The 21,043-nt window shown below is 39.3% G+C and overlaps 1 protein-coding gene across 2 annotated transcripts in view; it reads left to right on the top strand.

The window, feature by feature from the left end:
- Positions 1-21,043, top strand: part of CHST11 (carbohydrate sulfotransferase 11) — a 181,421-nt gene that overhangs the window by 69,130 nt on the left and 91,248 nt on the right. For both annotated transcript variants that reach the window (XM_025164176.2, XM_025164175.2), the window contains exon 2: positions 5,586-5,671. In XM_025164176.2, the coding sequence (XP_025019944.1) occupies positions 5,586-5,671 (86 nt within the window). The remainder of the gene's footprint in view (positions 1-5,585; positions 5,672-21,043) is intronic.

Genomic DNA, 21,043 nt, shown 5'->3' with positions numbered 1-21,043 from the left:
CATCATGACTGCAAATGAGAAGTGTTAATGATTTGAGTGATCACTAGTAGGATGGAATTCTTAGAGACTTTTATAGGCCAATTTGGGTAGAGATCTAATATGGAGTAGTGATGCAAACAGACTTGAAAATTATATTCAGTTCCTCAGGGGATAAGCGACTCTACTGATTCAGTTAAATAATAGAGACTGCAGTAGATACAGTAAGTATGGCACTGCCCGAAGTAGCATCAAGCCTGGCATGAATCTGAGCAATTTTTCGCACAAAAATTCATGCACACTGCTGAAAGAGCTCAGATGACATGATGGTTTGGCCAGAACTACTGGTTGTTCCAAATCCTTAAGAATCTCTTTGGATTGTTCTGTATATGCAGTCAGGGAGGAAACCCATTGATACTTCTTCTCTGTGATTGCTATGTATAGGTATTATAATGATGTCCCTGGTACATCTAATTAGATCTACCCCAAACTTGTTCCACAATCACTAAAGCCTCCTATATTCATTTTCCTTGCCTGCACATGACCTGAATACCATGGAGAATTGCAGGCTCCAACATGGAATAGGGAGTACTTAAAATCCACCATATCAAGCACCTAAGATATTTTGTTATTTTACAGCTCTTATTAAGTTGCTGATAGAGCAGTCACCCAGGTTAAAAAAAAATTCTCTGAACAGTCTAAAACACAGGATCTGGAACAGAACAACATGTAGGACTTGTCCAAATGTCTAGTGGTCAGTCCATGGAGAGAGATAGGTTCCATCCAGAACCTCTGTGTGCCAGCCTCTCTCTTCCAGGCTGAAGAGGTATCTCATAGGTAGGTTCCCAAAAAATCTGAGTGAAGTCCATGGAGGCTAAGAGTTCCTGAGCTGCACCTATCAAACTATACTTAACATGAATGTAGAAATCACTCAAGATCAAAATCTTAAGAGTCTGCAAGATCACCTCTGTAACCATCTATGTCAGTTCAGTCAGGAAACTGCTAGGTATACCAACAGAATTTCTGTGTTCATCTATCCATTCAGAACAAGATACATACTGTTTAAATGGGCAAACACATATTCATATTCTTCAAGGCAATTAAAATGATTTTAGTGAGCAGTAAGAAGTAAATTTTATATTTTATTTTTGATCTTTCAAAATCAACAGCAGAACTGATTTAATTTTTAAAAATGAAACCCACTAGACATATATTTTGTAATAAATTCCTAACATGAATACTCCAGACAGAGAATAAATAGAGACTAATGTCTAGGACTTTAACAGATCTCAAAGTCTGCCTAGTCACAGAATAGTTCGGCTAAATGAATCATATGGGAAAATTATATTGCGTTGTGCGTGAGAAGGTAGTTGGGAGGGAACCAGGAAGTCAAGGGAGGGGGCAGTCCAAGAAATTAAATTTGTATTTGAAGGATAAATTGTTCAAATGAGAGTCAGCAGGTGAAACAATATTGGTCTCCTGTGTCTTCTGGTTCCATTCAAAATTATAGTTGCATAGCATTCCCCAGCCATCTGTCATTGTGATGTTATAGTACTGCAGAGGACAAGCCAACATCAAGATGCATCGTACTGCAGAAAGTAAGCCATTTGGATTCTAGTTTAGAATCCCTGGTTCAATATGAATTGTATCTTACAGTAACTGTGCTACTGCAGAATTAGATTTATACACATTGGTTGCATTTACACACACTACTAACTCAGGATTTTTAAATCACATACCACTAAACCATAATGGGTGGATTCACAGCTCATGTTAAATCAAAGACAAATTACCTGTACTCCAAAACAGTGATCTACTCCAAAACATTAATCCACTCCAAGACATTGACCCACATATTGACTGGAGTGCACAGGTATTGTCATGCAATAAAATTTGTAGGGAAGTAGATCATGGAAAATTGCACCAATCAGATTTTGGAAGATCAGATTTCCACTTCTAAGATATTGGAGCAATGGAAATGAGAACTGTAAAACACCTGCAGTCCTCCAGCCTTCCCCAAAGCTAGGGATGTTGCCTTTAACTGGCAAATGTTTTTATGGCTGCTGGGCTGAAGAAAGATGATAGGGTTGAATGTGCTCTGAAAGAGAGGCTTCTGCTTAATATGTACACTATCACCACACTTGTGCTGCAAAACTATGTTTTTGTAGGTTTTCATATTGTTTCAGAAACTTGCAAAATTTGACTAAAGACCCACTGGGATAAAAGGTTTGGCAAGCAAAGCCAAGCCTGTTGAAGTGTTTCCAGTTCTTTTAAAAGACTAACCATCTTTAGCTCGACCAGGCTTTGGATCCATCACTACCAGGAAAAGTTACCTTCACTGAAATCAGTCATAAATCTGCAGTAATGAAGCCTTGATTTAATAGGCCGCTATTCACAGTAGATGCAGTGGACCAAAATTATGTCCAAATATATCCCCCAAATAATAAACAAATTGATTCCATCCAAAGTTGTGCACATGAATTAAATATATGTTAATTTTACATAATTCATGATTATGTCATTTCTACCAATTTAGGTCACTTCTGTACATTTATGTCATTTTATTTATCTGCCTAAAACCAGCCAGAACTGAGGCAGCTTACAGAAATTTGTATTATGATGTCAATCCAGAAACTACATCAATTGATGTCATTGATATTTGTAGCAATATAGTGAAAAGTTAACTATTAAAATATTGTAGAAAAGATGAGATACAGTTCATCAAACAACTTCCCAATATCTGTATATTTTAATGATGTAAACAATAATTTTGACAATATCAACAATGTAAATACCATAAAATATTACCAGAAAAAGAAAGGAGCCAATAGTTGTGGTCTGGCTATTTAAACTGAATTCTCAAAAATAGGAGCATTAGTATTTCAGTGAAAACACAAAAAGAATACAAGTATGATGCATTTTAAAGGTCAGTCAATTATTCCTATCTTTTGGTAGAAGATTCAGTTCTGCCCTTTAACAAGAGGTATTTTAATGCCATTCTCCTTTTGTCTGATCTGCCAAACACTTTTGACAAACTCCCTGCATAAATGTTCCTATCTGCTCACTTGACTTCATAAGGTGGAAAGCTGTGTTGACCCTTTGCTGTATTTTTCAGCAGTACTAGCTGGTTAATATGGGAGCTGTAGTACAAAATGCCTGGAAGGCACCTTGTTGTGTAAGGCTGCAGATGTCCCTTGGGTTTTGAGAATTTTGGAAGAGTCTAGACCTTTGTAGGTGGATAAATGTGCGGTGGGGTGCAGTGGGGTGGGGGTGGGAGAGAAGGATAGGAAAAAACAAGTCTTAGAATGGGAAGTCTTAGGTGAGTTCGTTGCCTAAGGCAACTAGCACTATTGAGTCCAAGCAATGGACTCAAGACTGTTCTTGTTGGTGCCGATATGGAACTTCTCAGAGTGCTGGAACTGAAATGTAGCTATATTCTGCCTGCGGAATTCTGGGAGTTGAAGTCCACACTTCTTCAGGTTGCCAAGGTTGAGAAACACTGCATTAGCCCTTTAAGGTAGACCAGGTCAGGAAACAAGTACCACAAGAAGTAATATGGCTTATTTTATTGATGTAGGCTGATAGCATTTCTCCTTCCCTCCCTCTTCTACCAAAGAGAATCAATGTGGGGCACTTCTGAATTTCTTTCCTGCCTTCCTGTTTTCCCAGGCTAAGTTCATGTTTTCCACATATTTCCTTCATGGTGCACCTCTACTCTATAGCTCTGAATTCCTCAGGGGAATCCCATTAGAAGTATCTTTCTTTAAAGTAGTATGATATTTAAATGTAATTTCATTCACATCACACCCCCCCCCCCACTGTTTTGAAGTTCTAGCTTATGCAGAATTGCCTTCTATTTTTTTTTAACACTGAGTTTCACTCTCATCTCCATGGAGCAACAACATCTGGAGGTAAAGTGATGGGCCTCAAAATCATTGCACAATCTATTGCTGTACTTGGAATCTGTAGTTCAGCATTTAAAACAGGATTTTTTTCCTGAAAATATTGCAACAGAAGCTACAATATAAGATGAGGGACACAGTCTTTCCAATAGAAGCCCTACCAATTATTGGGTAGGGATATTTAGGTAATTCACCTTGATCTAGACAAAGGGGAGAAGAAGGTTTTTAGGAGGTTGAAGTAAGCCATTATTAGAGGTCCACTGTTAGAAAAATAAGCAAAGTTTTACTAACATTGTACTATATAATAGTCAGAAACCACCCAGTCCTACACTGCTGTTGCTAAGAGACACATTTCTCAGCATCCAAGCTTCCACCTTCCTGTGATGTGTAAATACCACTGTAGTAATTGTCTTTGCTAACAGTAGAAAACCTCATAGTTTGATACCTTCAAAAGGTCTACTCCAGGACAAATTTTGCAGTAGGCAGAAATCTGAGGGAAGCAGTTTTGCTCAACCAAAACCAACATGACTGACACCTACTTGGAAAGGTGGCATCTTGTACCAACTGAAGCTAGAATGTGGTTCTCTGGAGAAGAAAATTTTCATTGCAAGTTGGTGTATTTGTGCCTGATGAAGATTAGTGATTATTACCTTTCATGTGTTCTAATTTTAAGTAATTGCTCCATTTAACTATTTGATTAAACAGTTAATTTAAATTATAGCACACCGTAATATCCATTCATTTGAACTGTGAAGGGAAATGAAAACATATAGGTTTGATTAAGTGCTTTGATTTTGCTGGGAGTGTGCAGGTACACGTTTGATAAATAAATAAACGTACATAATTACTTGTTTATTGGAGCCACTCAAGAGCCTACCAAACTGTGGTACCTTTCTCTGCTAAGAAGGAAAAGTCACACATTCTCTCAGAAAATAATTATCTTTTTAAAAATATTGCCATTGAAATTAAGATTTTTTTTAAAGTGTTTGAAGGCAAAACGTGGGTGTTCTACCTTGCTTCTGCAGAGCCTCTGTAGTTTTCATAAAGATTTTAATTTGATAATAAATGTGACCCAATTTATTTAAGTTATTTACTTAGATTCTGTTTCCAGGCATATATCACAGAGCTATTGATAAGTCACTATGGTGCACAGAGGCATATACATAGCAACCCCTCCTTTGCTTCCCGCTACCATATGACACCTTGGTATTCCTAATGACAGGCTGGCCTTAAGGATGGAAGTTTGGTGGTGACTAAAAGCACCACCAGAGGGTGAACATCCTTTTTTGTCTGGTCTCCTGTCTCATAAATGGATGTCTCTTTATCTCCAGACACAATATTTTCATTTGTGCAGGATACTAGGTTTTATATCACACCCTTTAGCTAAATTAAATTTGTTAAGCTTCCCCTCTGGTTTTTTGAAAATGCTAGGTCTTTGCTAATATTATTGTGTTATGGTTTTATTTAATTACTTTTTGGGTTGTTTCAAACATTTGTATGCTCCCCCCGCCCCCCAGTTATTTCTTAGGCAGGAGTGCCTGCACAGGCAATCAACTAGGTTAATATGGTGGTCCACATGTATCTGTGTGTATATATGTATATATATCTCCAGTGTCATTTTTAAAAATACTTAGTTCTTCTACGTATGCTTTGAAACTATGTTAGCATTTTGAGAATGTCCCCTAATTTCAGTTTATTTTCTGCCAGTAATACGTAGGAATAGCTTTGGGATGGACATCTGCTGCCGAAAAGGATCAAGAAGTCCGCTACAAGAGCTCTACAATCCAACCCAGGTGAGTGCCCCAGAGGCAGCTCTACAATCATTCTCAAGACACCCTTCTACCCTTGGACAAAGAATCTTCTATTTTATAGTGAAGTGCATTAAGATACAGAAATTGATGCCCTTGCTTTGCTTATCCGAGAGTGCCAGTGAGTTCTTATCTTCTGTGGATAGAGCGGTAGTGACGTGACAACACCTTTGTTTTTTAATTGTTTGGAAGGAACTGCTGATAGCGAAAATGTTATAGAGGGAGGGAGCTGAAAAAAACCATCATGCTGCTAACTGAAACCTGTTCCAAAGGGGGAAAATGTATGAACCTCTTGTGCCAAGAGCAACAATGTTTGTGTACCTTAAAGACTAACACATTATCTTTCATTATAAAGCTTTTGTGGGTAACAGTTCACTTCACTGGATGCCTGGAGTATAGTCTTGAGAAAGGAGTATTGTAAATACAGTACACGTTGTATTTCCCACTGTTATTTATGGGAGAGAGAAGGGGGGAATTGTAAAAGGAGAGGTAGTAAAAGGTAGTGAGAATTACCTATAAATAGTAACTGTAAGCAAAATAGTAGTTAGATTTGGCAGTTATTCTATACCGATCAGTTAAAACATGCAGTGTAATTTTGATTTCTGTATGCTCCTTATTCAGATACATATTCAGTTATTTCAGGTATCAGAGAAGTAGAGTACAATCCCTATTTTCTGTCACCTCCTAGAAGAGAAAGTGCATTTGTATGACTCTTCTGCAAGCATTATAGGAAGCAGATGATTTAGGAAACGTACATGTTCTTTAACACACTAGATTAGTCATCCACCAGCTCTGAAGACAGAATTAATTTGGCCAATAAAGCTTATGTGCCAGAGATTATTCTTAGGAATTAAACATAATATTGCCCCTTTTACTTAATGAATAATACCCATGGGTCAATGAGAATGTTAAAAGGAACTAGCTTGGAAAAAAAATGAGAAGGAAGTACCAGAGCCTTAATGTGTATAAAGAAACACACAGATGGTTTGGCCTTGTTTTAATGTGATTTCAGAATACTTGTGTTGAATGACCTTCTCGTAGTCCAGTCATGGCAGATACTGTCTTTTACCTATGATAAATTTATCACCATCTATTTGTTGCTTACATTTTTGGCAAATTACAATACCAAGGTGAAGTATTAGTCCTTGATAATGGATTGCATCCTTTCACAAACTGTGTATCTTGGAGACCACTCCCAGAAATTCTATTGATAGGGAATTCTGGAAGTTGCAATTCCTGCACATCTTGATGGGTGCTATCAAGGATTACTGTACCTTAGCTTGGAGAAGGCTGCTATGTTGTATAAATGAGCAAAGGTAATGAACTGTTCATGTAGCTGAGTATAAATGAAGTTAACACATGAATAATAATGGTTCAAGACACATCCAGAATATATACATATTCCTGATAGGTTTTATTATAGCATGAGGAGACATAACTTCATTATGTCTGAAAATGATGATGCCCAAATTTATTCATATATTCTAAGTAGGAACAAACCTCTATTTCCAGGCCTGTGCCTTACCTTAGACAGAGTATCTGTAATGGTCTGTGAGAATGCCCTTGAGAGGCAGGAAGAGGAAGAGCCACAGACTAGGCAATGGTGAGATGTCAGCCCTTCAAGATAATCCAGACAAGAAGCATCAAAACTACCTTTATTGTAAGGTTACAGTCACAGAATTTCCAAGTCTGAAAGTACATCTCTCACCCCTTGCCTTTACACTCAAAGAAACTAGAGAGGGTCCCTTCTGAGATGTTTGCCACACCCCCATTCCTTCTGCGGGCTAAGCTGCCTCTTATCTCCCCATTGCCCAGTCTGCGGCTCCTCCTCTTCCTCCTCCTCTCTCTCAAGGGCATTCTCACAGACCGTTACAGTATCATTTAAGCCTAGCAGTGGAGAGCAGGTACTGTCTATATTTATTAACATTAAGAGTTGCTGATTGTACAGTATGTTTATAACAATGAAGAGCAATTTTGTGAAAATTGGTCAGATATTAATGGAAGTGACTCATAATAAATCTCACTCACTAGATTTAATAAGGCACTGAATGATTGAAATCTTACTTGACTGTAAATTGGATTCGCTTTCATTTTTAACAGAACTGCTAGAAGTTGAGAGATGCATAATTGCCATAAAGTGGGAGTGTCAAACCTGTCAGGCATATTAATATGATGTCATAAAATGAGTCACAATTTTACTTGAAATTGTGGAAATTAGGGAAAGTCCTATGTATTGCTAACTGGAAAAGGTACATAAAACTATCAACAGAAAGAAAGGAAATCTGCTAAAAGAGGAAATAGTAAAATCTATATTTATTTATATGTTTATTTATATGATTTCTCTCCTACTGAAACTGGATGGACTCTAAGTGGCTTACACAATTTACAATATAAAACACAATACAAAATCAGTATTTAAAAAGTATTCAGATAATAAAATCCACAATCTAATTCACAATTTAAACACCAAAAATAATAACTAAATATAATTTAACATTTATGGTGGTGCCATTGGTTTGTAATTAATCCCCATAGGCCTTCTGGAAGAACCAAGTTTTCACCTGCTTCTGCAAGGCCCTGAGAATGGAGACTATCCTTGTTTCAGAGGGTAAGCTGCTTCAGAGGAGGGAAGCTGTTACAAAAAATACTCACTGTAGGGTCCCCTCCCACCATACCTTCTGGGAGAAGAAAACTCTAAGCAAGCAATCCCTCGTTGTTCGGGTAGGGAAGGGTAGCCTCTGTGATATCCAGGCTCTAAGCTATATAGGGCCATATAGGGAGTAACTAGCATTTTAAATTGTACTTGGAAACCTACTGGTAAACAGTGCAGTTCCTGCAGCAGCTGTATAATATGGCAATATTCTGGTTGACTACTGAGTATGCATACCACAGCTTTCTGGATCAGATGAAGTTCTAGCTGGTCTTCAAGGACAGCCCCATGTAAACTGAGTTACAGTAATCTAAGCTAGAGATGACAAGGGCAAGAGTGACATCTTCAGTGCATCCTGTTCCAGATAAGGCCACAACTGGCACACTAACCTCAACTGTGCAAAAGCTCTCAGTCTCTAGCTGCTTTTCAAGCAGGAGAAGAGGTGTGATTCCGGGAGGACCTCCAAATTGTGATCCATTTCTTTTTGGAAAAGTGCAACCCCATTAAGAAACAAAGATGGTGCACTCCTGGAATCAGCCAGCCTGTGAATCAACAGCCACTCCATCTCGTTTGGGTTGAGTCTCAGCCTGTTTTCCCCCATTCAAGCCTGACAGCTTCCAGATTGGTCATGACTTCTGTTGCATCTCCCAGTAGGCCTGGGCTAGAGATATGTAACTGAATATCACTGGCATATTAATGATACCTCTCTCTGAACAGACAGATGACCTCTTCCAGCAGTTTCAGGGTAATATTAAACCTTTACATGTTTTTAGCGAATAGCTGGTGAGGGAAATACATTCTAACCTTTACGACTTACCATTTCTGGGTTTATTGAGAAGCGGACAGTATGTGCTTGCTATTTTCCAGTTCCCGTTGCTAAATGTTATGAAGTAGGATACAAGCATGAGAGCATTCAATAGACCTGAATTCCAGTAGAACCGATGGGTGCAATGGTATCCTGCCCTTTTGTGGATAAGCAGTGAGCTCGGTAGAATACTATTCTCTTTCATTCCTTTATAATTATGTTTTCTCCAAATATTCACCACTAAAATTCCTTCAGTGTCCTCCAGCTGGGGAGAGCTAAGTAGAGTCAATGTTTGAATAAGGTCAGAATTTCTCACCAGCATGACTGAATGTGACTTTTTCACACATAGAGAATTTCCATCAGTACACTGGTATTTCTGTTCATATTGGATTGAAGGAAGGGAAAGAGATGGGGAGAGAGGAAGGGCAAGAAATGGAGAGACTCTAGAGGGCATTCAGTTGCCTTTTTGGAGAGCCTTTGTATATATATATGGAGAGAGACAGGGCACATGGCATGGCAGTATTCTGGGAAACAATGTACAGTTGACATTCACAGTTTCTTTCAGAGATTGAAAATAGCAAGAGAACACCGGATGGGAGAGAGAGGTGAAATGAGGTGAGCATAGGTAATAGCCTTCTTGAATGTCTCTCTTATTGCTTTCAGTTACAGAGCTTGGAGCAGGTATTTCAGAATTGCAGAAAGGCAGGAAAACTTGAGAAGGCAATTTTCTCATTAAGAGGTATGCTGTTCCTGATGAAAGCATACCTTGGGAACCTCTTTCTTGAACTTCTTACCTGGTTAGACCCCATTGGGCAGCCTACATGTTACTGCTCTTGCAAGGCATTTGGCAGCCACCTAACCCAAACAATTCTTTATCTCCGCCTGTCAGCCTTGTAAGGAATCCAGACAAGAAGCACACCCAGAAGTATTAGCCCTAACTTTATTGTAAGGTTTCAGTAACAGAATCTTGCAAGTCTGAAAGCACATCTCTCTCCCTTTGCCTTTACTTTCCAGGGAACTTGGGAGGGTACCTTCTAAGATGTTTACCATGTCCCCATTCCTTCAGCAGACTCAGCTGCCACTTGTCTGACTGTTGTCTAGTCTGTGGCTCTTCCTTCTGTCAAGGTCTTCTCACATACTACCTCTCTTCTTTCACAGTTTCTTCTTTCTGAGCATAGGGGACCGAGGGAAGAAAGGCACTTCAGAATCTGAGGCAGATCAAAATACCAGCGACTTGCATTTGGTGCTTCTTTTCTAATTACCCCAGAATGTATCCTCATGTTCTTGTTAGGATCCTTCTGATCAATCCTAACTTTTAGTGACTAAAGGAGCAAGTCCATGTGGCTTTCTTGGCAACATTTTTCGGAAGTTGCTTGTCTGTACTTTTTTCTTATGGTTGAGAGAGAGTCACCCAGCTGGCTTTTATGCCTAAGTCAGGATTAGAACTCATGATCTTCCAGCTTCTAATCCAGTACCTTTAATCACTACACTGAACTGGATCTCATAGCAGCCTTTAAGTGTTTCTTTGCTATTTCTATAAGGTAAAGTCTTCTCCAAGTTGGACTCAATTCCTAGTGAGTTCATGAGTACATCTCTGTGTTTTTCTTGGCAGTAGTATGGCATGGTTTGCCATCGATATATCCTGGGATGTTATTTCAACTCCCCAGTCTAGCCTACAGCCCTGGGATTCCCCCGTCCATGTTCTAATCAGGTCTGAGGACCCTACATAGATTCTGAGTCCATAACTTCACCAAGGTGCTGCCATCTGCTCAGGCAAGAATACTTCAATGCTGTCTCCAACATGGTTGCATCTCTAAGTGGTTTACAATATTTTTTCAAAAAATACAGTAATAGAACAATAAGTTAAAACAATATAAAAACAGTCTCAAAATAAGGGAAATAGCGCTGCCAATTTTTGGTAATTGTGGTCACAAGGGGGTTGGAATGCGGAGGATGCATGCTGCTGTGTGGCCATGGGCTGCCCATAAGAGAAGGTTCTTCATGGCTTGATTTAGACATCATAATAAAGCATCACTTGCCCCAGATAGCCATACTGCCTGGGTGTTCTGGAAAGTTTTAGTCCACCTATCTGGAAGGCACTGGATTGGAGAAGTGTGGTATAGGGGAGACAAGCATAATGCATGATTCAGCACGATTATTGAATTCCACCCCTGCCAGAGATGGCAGAACGGCAGGAGGTCAGGGTAGGTGAATGCCATTTATGGCAGAGTTAGGGAGAAGCTAGAATTAACTGAATGGAAAAAGGACCAAACTTCTCAAGTCTTGTTGCTTGTATGTCCAGACCTCATTTTTTTAAAAAAAAATTGAGATGTATTTGCAAAGTATATTCTTAGAAAAGCAACACACTGAAGCATCTTGTAATTTGTGTGGATTTGTAGGATTGTGGTGGTCTAAAAATAAGTTAATTACCCACCAGCCTGCAGAGCTTAAGTCATCTAAGGTTCAAAGATGCCAACATATTTGAGGTTTGAGTACATCTGTGGGTGTCACTGATCTTTTCACTCCAGCTGAACAGACAACCAAATCATAAGTAATTAGTGACTAGATTGGAGAGAGTGATGGGAGACTTACTACCCTTCTTCTTTAGAAGGCTCTTGATACCATTCTTTTATGTCAGAAAAAATTCTAATCAAATACTATGAATACTTCCTTTGTATGCCAATTTTAAAAATCTATTTTAAAGAGATGATTTAAAAAAAATAACTCTAGAATTCTCTTATGACTTGTCTGGCTTAACTAGTCAAGCAGCATGTGAATGTTTATGCCTGTTTATCGATATAAATTATGAAAATAATGTCCATGGCTATCATACACTATGCAGGTTTCCCTCACTTTATATGAACTTGCTTTACGTGGATTTGTGTCAGCCATTTGAGGTAGCCCATACAGGAAATCAAAACCATGAGTACTAAGACTACCTTTAATGTAAGGTTACAGTAACAGACTCTTGCAAGTCTGAAAGCCCTTCCCCCCTCCCCTGCCTTTATGTTCCACAGAACTCGGGGGGAGGGGGGGTGTCAATTCTGAGACACTTTCTCTACCCCCAGTCCAGCTTTGGACTCGGATTTCATTTAGAAGACCATTGTCTAGGCGGCATCTCTTTCTCCTGTCTCCCAAGGTTATTCTCACAGCCCATTACAATTCGTTTTTGAGATTGATCATTTTTATCCAAGAATTTGGTTTATGGTCGAGGGGGGGTCATTGTGATGCAATTTGTGCCAGCAATAGTCAATTTCCACCAAAGGTCTGGAAACATGCCAAGACTTCTTCCTGCCAAAATTCATTTCTGCCTTCAGTCACACATTTACCATCATGTTGCGCAATTTTTCTAGTTGTGCACCCTGTCCCCCACTTATTTCTGTATCTCCAGTAGCTACTGTTGTTACTATGGGGTCCAAATGACCATCAACATCTTGTCTAATCCCCTTACCCCAAATTAAAAGGAAAAAGACCTCTTTAGCATCAGCAACAAAGTTGGACATAGTGTGGGAATCCTGAGACCTAGGATGAGCTTTTAACCTGGGTGAATCTACTGTGTGCAACATAACAAAGAATATTAATAAAATTAATTGTGCCGTGCTACATTCTATCTCTCCATGATAGCCATGCGCATTACAAATCCAGCTGTAGAAAGGATGGGGAAAATGCTTTCACTGTATGTAAAACATGAGACAAGAAAATTGTTTGAGTAAGATAGTACTTGAATAAGGCTCTAAAAATTTATAAGCGTGTTTGTCAATACATTTGGGCTACACCATACTCCACAATTCTTTTTTGCAATGGTTCAGTGTCTCGCTTTAGGCAAATTTGCTTCATGTGAGGTTTTGGGGAATGTAACCCTGGCATAAAGGGAGGGAACCTGTATTTAGACAGAGATGGGGATCCTATGTCTCTTCAACCCTGAAGTAGCAAAGTATCATTTCTCATTACTGGCCATGCTTGTGGAAATTGGAGTCCAACACTATCTGAAGGTCCACAAGCTTCAGAATTAATCTCTAAATATTTGTGCCACTTCTCATCTTGATATCACCATCTTAATAATGATTCCATTTCTGGGCCCTTGCATCCTAATTTCCTAGCTATACCTCTTTGCTGAATGCCAAAATTACTTCATTTATTAAAAGCACAGAGCTTTGGATCAAGTAGAATTGATTAGGCCCAGTGTTCTAAGTCATAGTTCTAGACTAATGCTTTGTTACTTCAGGAATGATGTCCAGAGATCTATTGATACCCTGCAAAAGTTAATCATATTTGGCCACATGGTTTTAAGAAAGCTATTGGACAACTGGGATTCAAACATTTCTTGCTCAGCTGCCTTAAATCTCAGTTGTCTGTTCAGCAGTGACTAAAATTTCTGAAAGACAGAGATCTCCAGGTCTAATATACAGTATCTATTGTTTTATAACGCTCTGCTCAGTTCTTTAATTGCATACTAAACTACTTTAGGTTGGGAGTTTTGGTGCACATGCACAGTTGCAACATTATATACTATAACTTTGATTCAGGTTGCTGAGCTGAGTGTCAGCAGTCACACTCAGGAGACAACTACCTGCTGCTGATATATAGGATTGTCACTTGACTATCTCTGTCTACTTGATTGATTGATAATGTGCCATCAGATTGGTGTCAGCTCTTAGTGGCCACATAGATAGATATCTCTGTCTATAAAGATTTGCATATAATATTGTTCCTATCCTCTAGCAATGTTTGGGTGGATCCTTACATTTGGCTATATACTATTATCTGTGCACACCAACATCCAGATCTGCTTTGGTCTTACTGTCGCTTTTGGGTGGACTTCATAAGGAGATGGTGTCCAGAGCTTTGGGGAAAGGCTTAGAAAGTGGATTTGCCATGTTCCTAATAATAAAACAACATATGTGATTTATTTAACTGAATCCTAATTTACCACTTCTACTTTGGGGGGGAAAAAAGAGCTGAACAAGAACTGTTGTCTGAGAAATAGATGGTATGAACTAATAAAACACTTCTAATCTACTTACAAGTTCCTGGTCGTATGAAAATTGGGATGTAACTGTAAAACAGCAGTACCTGTTCCTGAAAGCAATTTTAGATTACACTTCTCAGCACTGCCCAGTCAGGATGATTTATTAAGCCCTAGGATAAACAAGATGTGTAAAAGCAACTTAGTAAACCAGCTTCAAATCGACTGGTTGCAGGATTTATGAATTCTGGGTTGAGGACAATAAATGTTAAATCTGGATATAGATATAATCACAAAGCTTTCCTATTCCTAGTTTGTCTATCACTTATGGGAAGACTGAACAAGGAGTAAATAGGCTATATCCATAGCTCATTCACACACACAAAAATCCTTGTTTGAAGAGATCAGAGCCTTCTATTGCACTAAACAGAATATTTAAAGTATGTTACTTTAACTTCTGCAGTTTCTCACACCTTCCTTCACATAAATCCTTGAAAGCTATTCTTGCTTCCAAATGCAATTCTCAGAGTTATTTAGAGAGACAAAAATGCCTTTAAACCAGGATATTTGCAATAGATATTTGTCCCCAAAGACATGAGAATGAGAGAGATACGTTCAGGCTCCAGAATGGATCTTAGTTCTTAAAGGTTCATAGATTATCGAATAAAGTGCTTTACTTATGTAGTTTAAAACAATATTACAATTCAGGCATTATAAATTCAATGAATGGAGCAAACACTAATGCTGAGAATTAAAGCATAATATAAATAGCAATAAATGGCATACTTAATATCATTCTCTTATGACCATTAACCACTATTAACTTTATCTCTGGCCTTTCATTCTTCTTCCATTCACTACAGTAATTATCCCTACTGTTAATAGGTACTGTTTAACAGCTGAAATATATGTTCATTTATATCACATTTTAAATAGCAGATTATATCCATCCATCCATCCATCCATCCATCCATCCATCCCCCCACCCTACCCCTATGGGTGGTACGTGTCTTCCTCAATCTCGGGTCCTCTACCAGAGGCCTGGGAGTTTGAGGGTTCTGCGCAGTATCTGAGCTGTTCCTAGCACTGCACTCTTCTGCACAGAGAGCTCTGATGTCGCTCCTGGCATCTGCTGGAACCACTTTCCCAGCTTAGGAATCCCAGCCCCGAGTGCTCCTACCACCACTGGGACCACTTTGGCCTTTACTTTCCACATCCTCTCTAGTTCCTCCTTCAGCCCTGGTACTTGTCCAGCTTCTCATACTCATTCTGCCTGATGTTGCTGTCACTTGGCACTGCTATATCTATCACCACTGCTGTCTTCTGGTTCTTGTCTACTACCATGATGTCTGGTTGATTGGCCAGTAGCTGCCTGTCTGTCTGGATCTGGAAGTCCCACAGATCTTAGCCCTGTTATTCTCCGTGACCTTCTGTGGAATCTCCCATCTGGATTTGGGAGGGTCTAGCTCATACAGATATGATGTGTTTCTGTACACAATGCCAGCTACTTGGTTGTGCTGTTCAGTGTATGCTGTTTCTGCCTGCATCTTACACCATGCTGCTATGTGTTGGACTGTCTCTGAGGCCCCTCTGCACAGTCTGCACCTTGGGTCCTGTCTAGTGTGGTAGACCCTTGCTTCTATGGAATTGGAGCTTAGTGCCTGTTCTTGTGCTGCTATGAACAGTGCCTCAGTGCTGTCTTTTAGTCCAGCCCTTTCCAGCCACTGGTAGGATTTCCCAATGTCAGCCATTTCAGCTGTCTGTCAATAGTACATCCCATGCAGGGTCTTGTCTTGCCATGGCACGTCCTCTGCTTCAACTTCCTCCCATGTCTGCTGCTGCCTGAGGCATTCTCTCAGCAGCTCATCTTTGGGTGCCATCTTACTGATGTACTCCTGGATGCTCTGGGTTTCATCCAGGACAGTGGCTTTGACATTTGCCAGACCCTGTCTGCCCTCTTTCCAGGTGGTGTACAGTCTCTTGGTATTGGACTTGGGATGGAAACCTCCATACATTGTGAAGAGCTTCCAAGTCTTCACATCAGCAGCTTCCATGTCCTCCTTTGGCCAGCTCACTATACCGGCAGGGTATCTGATGACTGGCAGGGCGTACATGTTGATGGCATGGATCTTGTTCTTCTTGTTGAGCTGGCTCTTCAGGGCCTGTCATATACTTTGGTGGTACTTGGATCCTGCTGTCTTCCTTGTCTCCTCAACGTGGTTCCCATGTGACTGTGGGATACCAAGGTACTTGTAGCTGGTCTCTATGTCTGCTATGTGGTCCGCTGGTAGCTCCACCCCATCAGTCTTAACTACCTTTCCTTTCTTTACTACCATCTGGCCACAATTCTCCAATCCAAATGACATCCCAATGTCCTCACTGTAGATCTGTGTCAGGTGAATCAGTGAGTGGATATCTCGTTCATTCTTAGCATACAGCTTGATGTTATCCATATAGAGAAGGTGGCTGATGGCTCTTGAACTTTTATCCGTATCCAGTAGAGGAGGTGGCTGATGGTAGTTCCACTCTTGAACTTGTATCCATATCCAGGACATAGAAAAGAAATAGCGATTTTATGACAGGATCTACATTGGAGCTTGTTTGTTTCCGAAGTTATGCAGTTTTTTTCAGTTGTAATAGTTGTTTCATGAACACATATTAATGAATGTAATATAGTATCTTCTTCATGCCTGCAAATGCCTCACCCCCCACCCCTGCTTCTGAAGTCAAAGTAAGGATGAAGATTGCAAAACAAATTATATAGCTTTAAAATTTCTCCTGTCAGTAAGAATTATATATTTCTTGATTGGAACACAGAGGATTGGTTCAATGCAAGAGTAGCCATTGGAAAAGAATCATAAATACAGTTGCTGGAATGGCCTATTTCCCCACCAGTTCTCTTGATGTAGTGGGAGATACAACACCAAGAGAATAAGTGGGAGAGTATGAGGGATGCAGAGCTCACCATGGCAAGATAAAATGCTAGTGCAGATTGTTATTAATACAGGGCCAAATTTTAAAAATTGATAGTTAAGGCCTATCTCAGCAACCTGAAGAAACAAAATAAACATAAATACCATAAATTCATAATTAGAATCAGCATAATTGAAGGCATTAGGTGTTCATGGGAAGAAGTTATTCAAACGTGAAGTATTAGGACAGAGAGATCATAGAACCAGCATAATATAACCAGCCCAGTTATTTCAATCTGCTTCCAGAAATGGCAACAATTATAGTACAGTAGTTTGTCTTATTACTGCCTTATTGGAGCAACAGGAGTCCAACAGGGCAGGAGATGATGGATATCATTCTAAGGGATTTTCCAGACAATGTATTTATTGTGCAATAAATACTTGGCTTTCACTTGTGGGAAATCCAGATGCCATTCCCAAGGTAGCATGGGATTTCAACAGTCTCTCTCCATTTCTGAACTGGCATAATGGCAAAACTCATAGTTTTCACAGTAAGGGGCTACTAGTTAAATCTCTAGCATCCCCAGGTAAAATCTGTATACAGTCATTGCCTCTCAGTGAAGACTAATCTTATTGAACCTGATTGTGTTCCAGATGTGTGGACTTCCAGAATTTCCAATCTGCACAGCCATTGCTATGAATCCTAGGAATTGAAGTCCACACATCTGGAGAACTCCCAGGTCAAGGAAGGCTGGTGTAGAACACACTGACTTGGCTGGCTTGGTATAAGGCAAGTTCTTATGTTCCCCATTTGTAGTGTTCTAAACTTCTGTAGACTAGTGATACCTCTGACAAATATTGAAACTTTTTTCCATGCTAGTTTGAGGACACACATGCTTTGCCGTAGGGAATATCTTGAATGACCATCTCTTAAAACAGGGCAAATAAATTGAAATTTATTTATCCTTCACCATTATTTTGAACCTAATGATCCTGGATTCCTGCACTTCCTTCTTAAGTGATAGTGTATATTGTATATTGACGAAATCATGTGTAAGACACAATTGGAAGTCTCCCAAAAAACCTCTAAAGATCAGTGAATTGATAAATTTGGGAGACAATTTTAGGTACAGACTCATTCACCTAGTTTGACAGAAAAGGAACGTGAAGTCTGAAAAGGATGTTAACATTTATCTTTTTAGTGGAAACCCTTCAAAGATCAGCTCATATTCCAGTCAAATCCAAATACACATATTTAAAGAGAAAAGAGAAAGGAGAGAGAAAGGAAAGTAGACTGAAGCCATCTAGCAGCATTCAGCAATATAAATACCAAAGATACTTAAGCTGTGTTGGTTGACAGGACCTATAATTTAAAATTTTAATTGCAGCAGTTGCCATAATAAAGCTGAGGATATGGATTTATGTATTCTAATACTCTGTGGTGTATTTTTTCCTATTAAAATGTGAAGCCTCCAACAATGCCAAGAGATGCTATGAATATCACTAATATGCACACTAGAAATTGTAGTCTATTTCAGTCAAATGAATTTAAGAACCACCCATTCTGGATTGTACCACTCCAGGCTCGATTTTGACCAGTATATCTAGTTCAAGCTTCCCCAATCTGGCACCTTCCAGACTGGCTTGGAATACAGCTCTCATAATCTTCTTGGGTTTATGATGACCAATGACTGCATTTGACAAGGAGATCACTTCCCCGTCTAAATTAATGCATTGATTTTTGTGTAATCCCATGTAAAGTAAGGATGGATTTTTAAAAATTATTCATGTGTAGAAACTGATACATCTGCATTCCTTGGGTTGCATCTGGAGCCTAGTAGGGTTAGCAGAGAGAACATTGTTAACCTCTAAAACTTTGAACCAGTCCTTGGATCTAAAGCAAAGTGCTTGTGCCATCTGCTAGTTGCTAGTCCAGGGATTTCTTGGTGACCACCTATCACGATTCTTACCAAGCCTGACCCTGCTTAGCTTTTTCCAAGTAAGCCAGAATTGGTTAGAGGGTGCCAGCTGCTATAGAAATTTGGGTTTTAAATCCCCACTCAGCTCTAAAATTTCATTAGATACATTCTTTGACAAGCGGAGGGGTTGTGAAGACAGAATTTTTAAAGGGGATATTACTCTGAGCTCCTTGAAGGAAGGACATTATAGAATAAAATACTGATGAGATTGATGGGACCACAACAAACCAGCAAACCATCATTCTCCTGTGCCTAGCCCAGCTTTTCCCTTCTACAATACACCGTCTCTCTCTTTTTCCATTGTAAAGATTCAGCCAGTTGAATTTCAGCCACTGCTGATACAGTGCTTTAAAAAATCGTTTTTTTTCTTGTCATATTAAAAAAAAAAAAGATTCCTCAGGAGATACTTTAATATAATATTATTATCTGTAATGCATGCAAATGGCCAATGATGAAATATTACCTTAGTCTCACAGCACAGTATCATTAACTATTATATATAAATGATATTTTAGACATCAGGGAAATTAACTGTTTTGCTTCAGCTCTGGGTTGTATATCACATCCTAGCATTATATGTCAAAAGCCAAGGCAAACGAGTCAGATATTTTTATTTTGTAAACATCAAAATGAGGGGAAGGTATTCCCAGGGTAAGATAACTGTAACTCGCTAATAAGAGTTTGCATGTGAGGCAGTGATGATACTGCCTTGCAATTTCTCAAAGGTTTTCTTCCCCTGCAAAGAGGCTTCTGTTTTTCTCCCTGAGGATGCTTTAGAATTTCTTAAGAATTTCTCTTGTGGATGACTTTTGAGTTTCTTTTATTGGTAGAGGTGGCAGAAGGTACCGCTTTTCATTATACATTTTTCTAATACTCTGAGGCTTCCCAGACTGTCCATATTTCCTAGTCCAAAAAAGCTAATGAGAGGAATATTCTCATGATATCTTCTGTTGGAATGTAATTGTAGCATAGGAATGCACCAAGACCACTGGGGAGAGGATTGTATAGTGTAAGACCAGACTTTCACAGAGAGATCGAAAGAGAGAGAAAGAGAGATACACACACAAAGAAAGAGACACTCCCTTTTGGCTATCTCATAGTTAAGTACATAGAAGTACTCCACATTCCACCATTAAGAATTCCTCTGAATTCTTTCTTTCAACGGAATGGGGGCTAGTGGGAAAAAAAAACTGCAGGAGAAAGTGTGTGCATGGCACTAAACCTGTGCATATGATAAAGAAGATTTAGATGCTGCTAGTCAAGGAGCTGCCTTATCCTGAGTTGGACCATTTGTTCAGTATTGTTTAGACTGATTGGCAGGCGCTTTCCAGAGTTTCAGATGAGGGCCATTCCCACCCACACTTGGAGATGGCAGAGACTCAGAAGTGAGGAAATTCTTCCATCTAAGAAGGAAACTGAGCACTAAAAGTACCTCCTCAACCATGAATCTTTCTGGTTGACCTTGAGCCAGTCAAGGCCTACCTTGGCCTAATTTTTCTCACAGGATAGCTGTGAAGATACAGTAAAATCAAGGAAAGAAATGTGTCTGTTGCCCTCAATTTGTTGAAGGAAGCAAAGTGGGGGAAAGAGGATACAAACAACTAGTAATAATGGATAAAGGTATTTTAGAGATCTATAAAAATCTGAGTTGAAACAGCTCCTGGGAGACGAAGGTTATAAGCAACTGCAATTTAGGTATATGGTCAGAATCCATAGTATAATGTTCTAGATGGACTTGATATAAACTGGTTCAGCATGGTGTGTTAGCTAATATTTATTGAAGTACCGCTGCTTGCCTGAGCCTTCAGGAAAAGGGGTAGAACAAACCTCGAGATATGACATAACAGACTAATCACTGTCAGTGAAAAATTCTTTAATGTTTTCTTGTACCAAAGCCACTTATCTTACCATGTACTATCAGAACAGACATTGTAAGAGTCTGGTAGCACCTTTTCAGACTAACAAAAGCTATCATTCTAGAATCAGGGCTAATCGGATATTAGCCTTTGACCTACTGTAAGTAATCTACATTCAACCACTACACA

This window comes from Python bivittatus, unplaced genomic scaffold (genome assembly GCF_059951505.1).
Source record: "Python bivittatus isolate LINGU-HERP-01145 unplaced genomic scaffold, Pbiv_v1 ctg000330_np1212, whole genome shotgun sequence".
Classification (NCBI taxonomy): domain Eukaryota; kingdom Metazoa; phylum Chordata; class Lepidosauria; order Squamata; family Pythonidae; genus Python; species Python bivittatus.
Note: the sequence above shows the minus strand (reverse complement) of the source record. Positions and strands in the feature narration are given on the sequence as shown.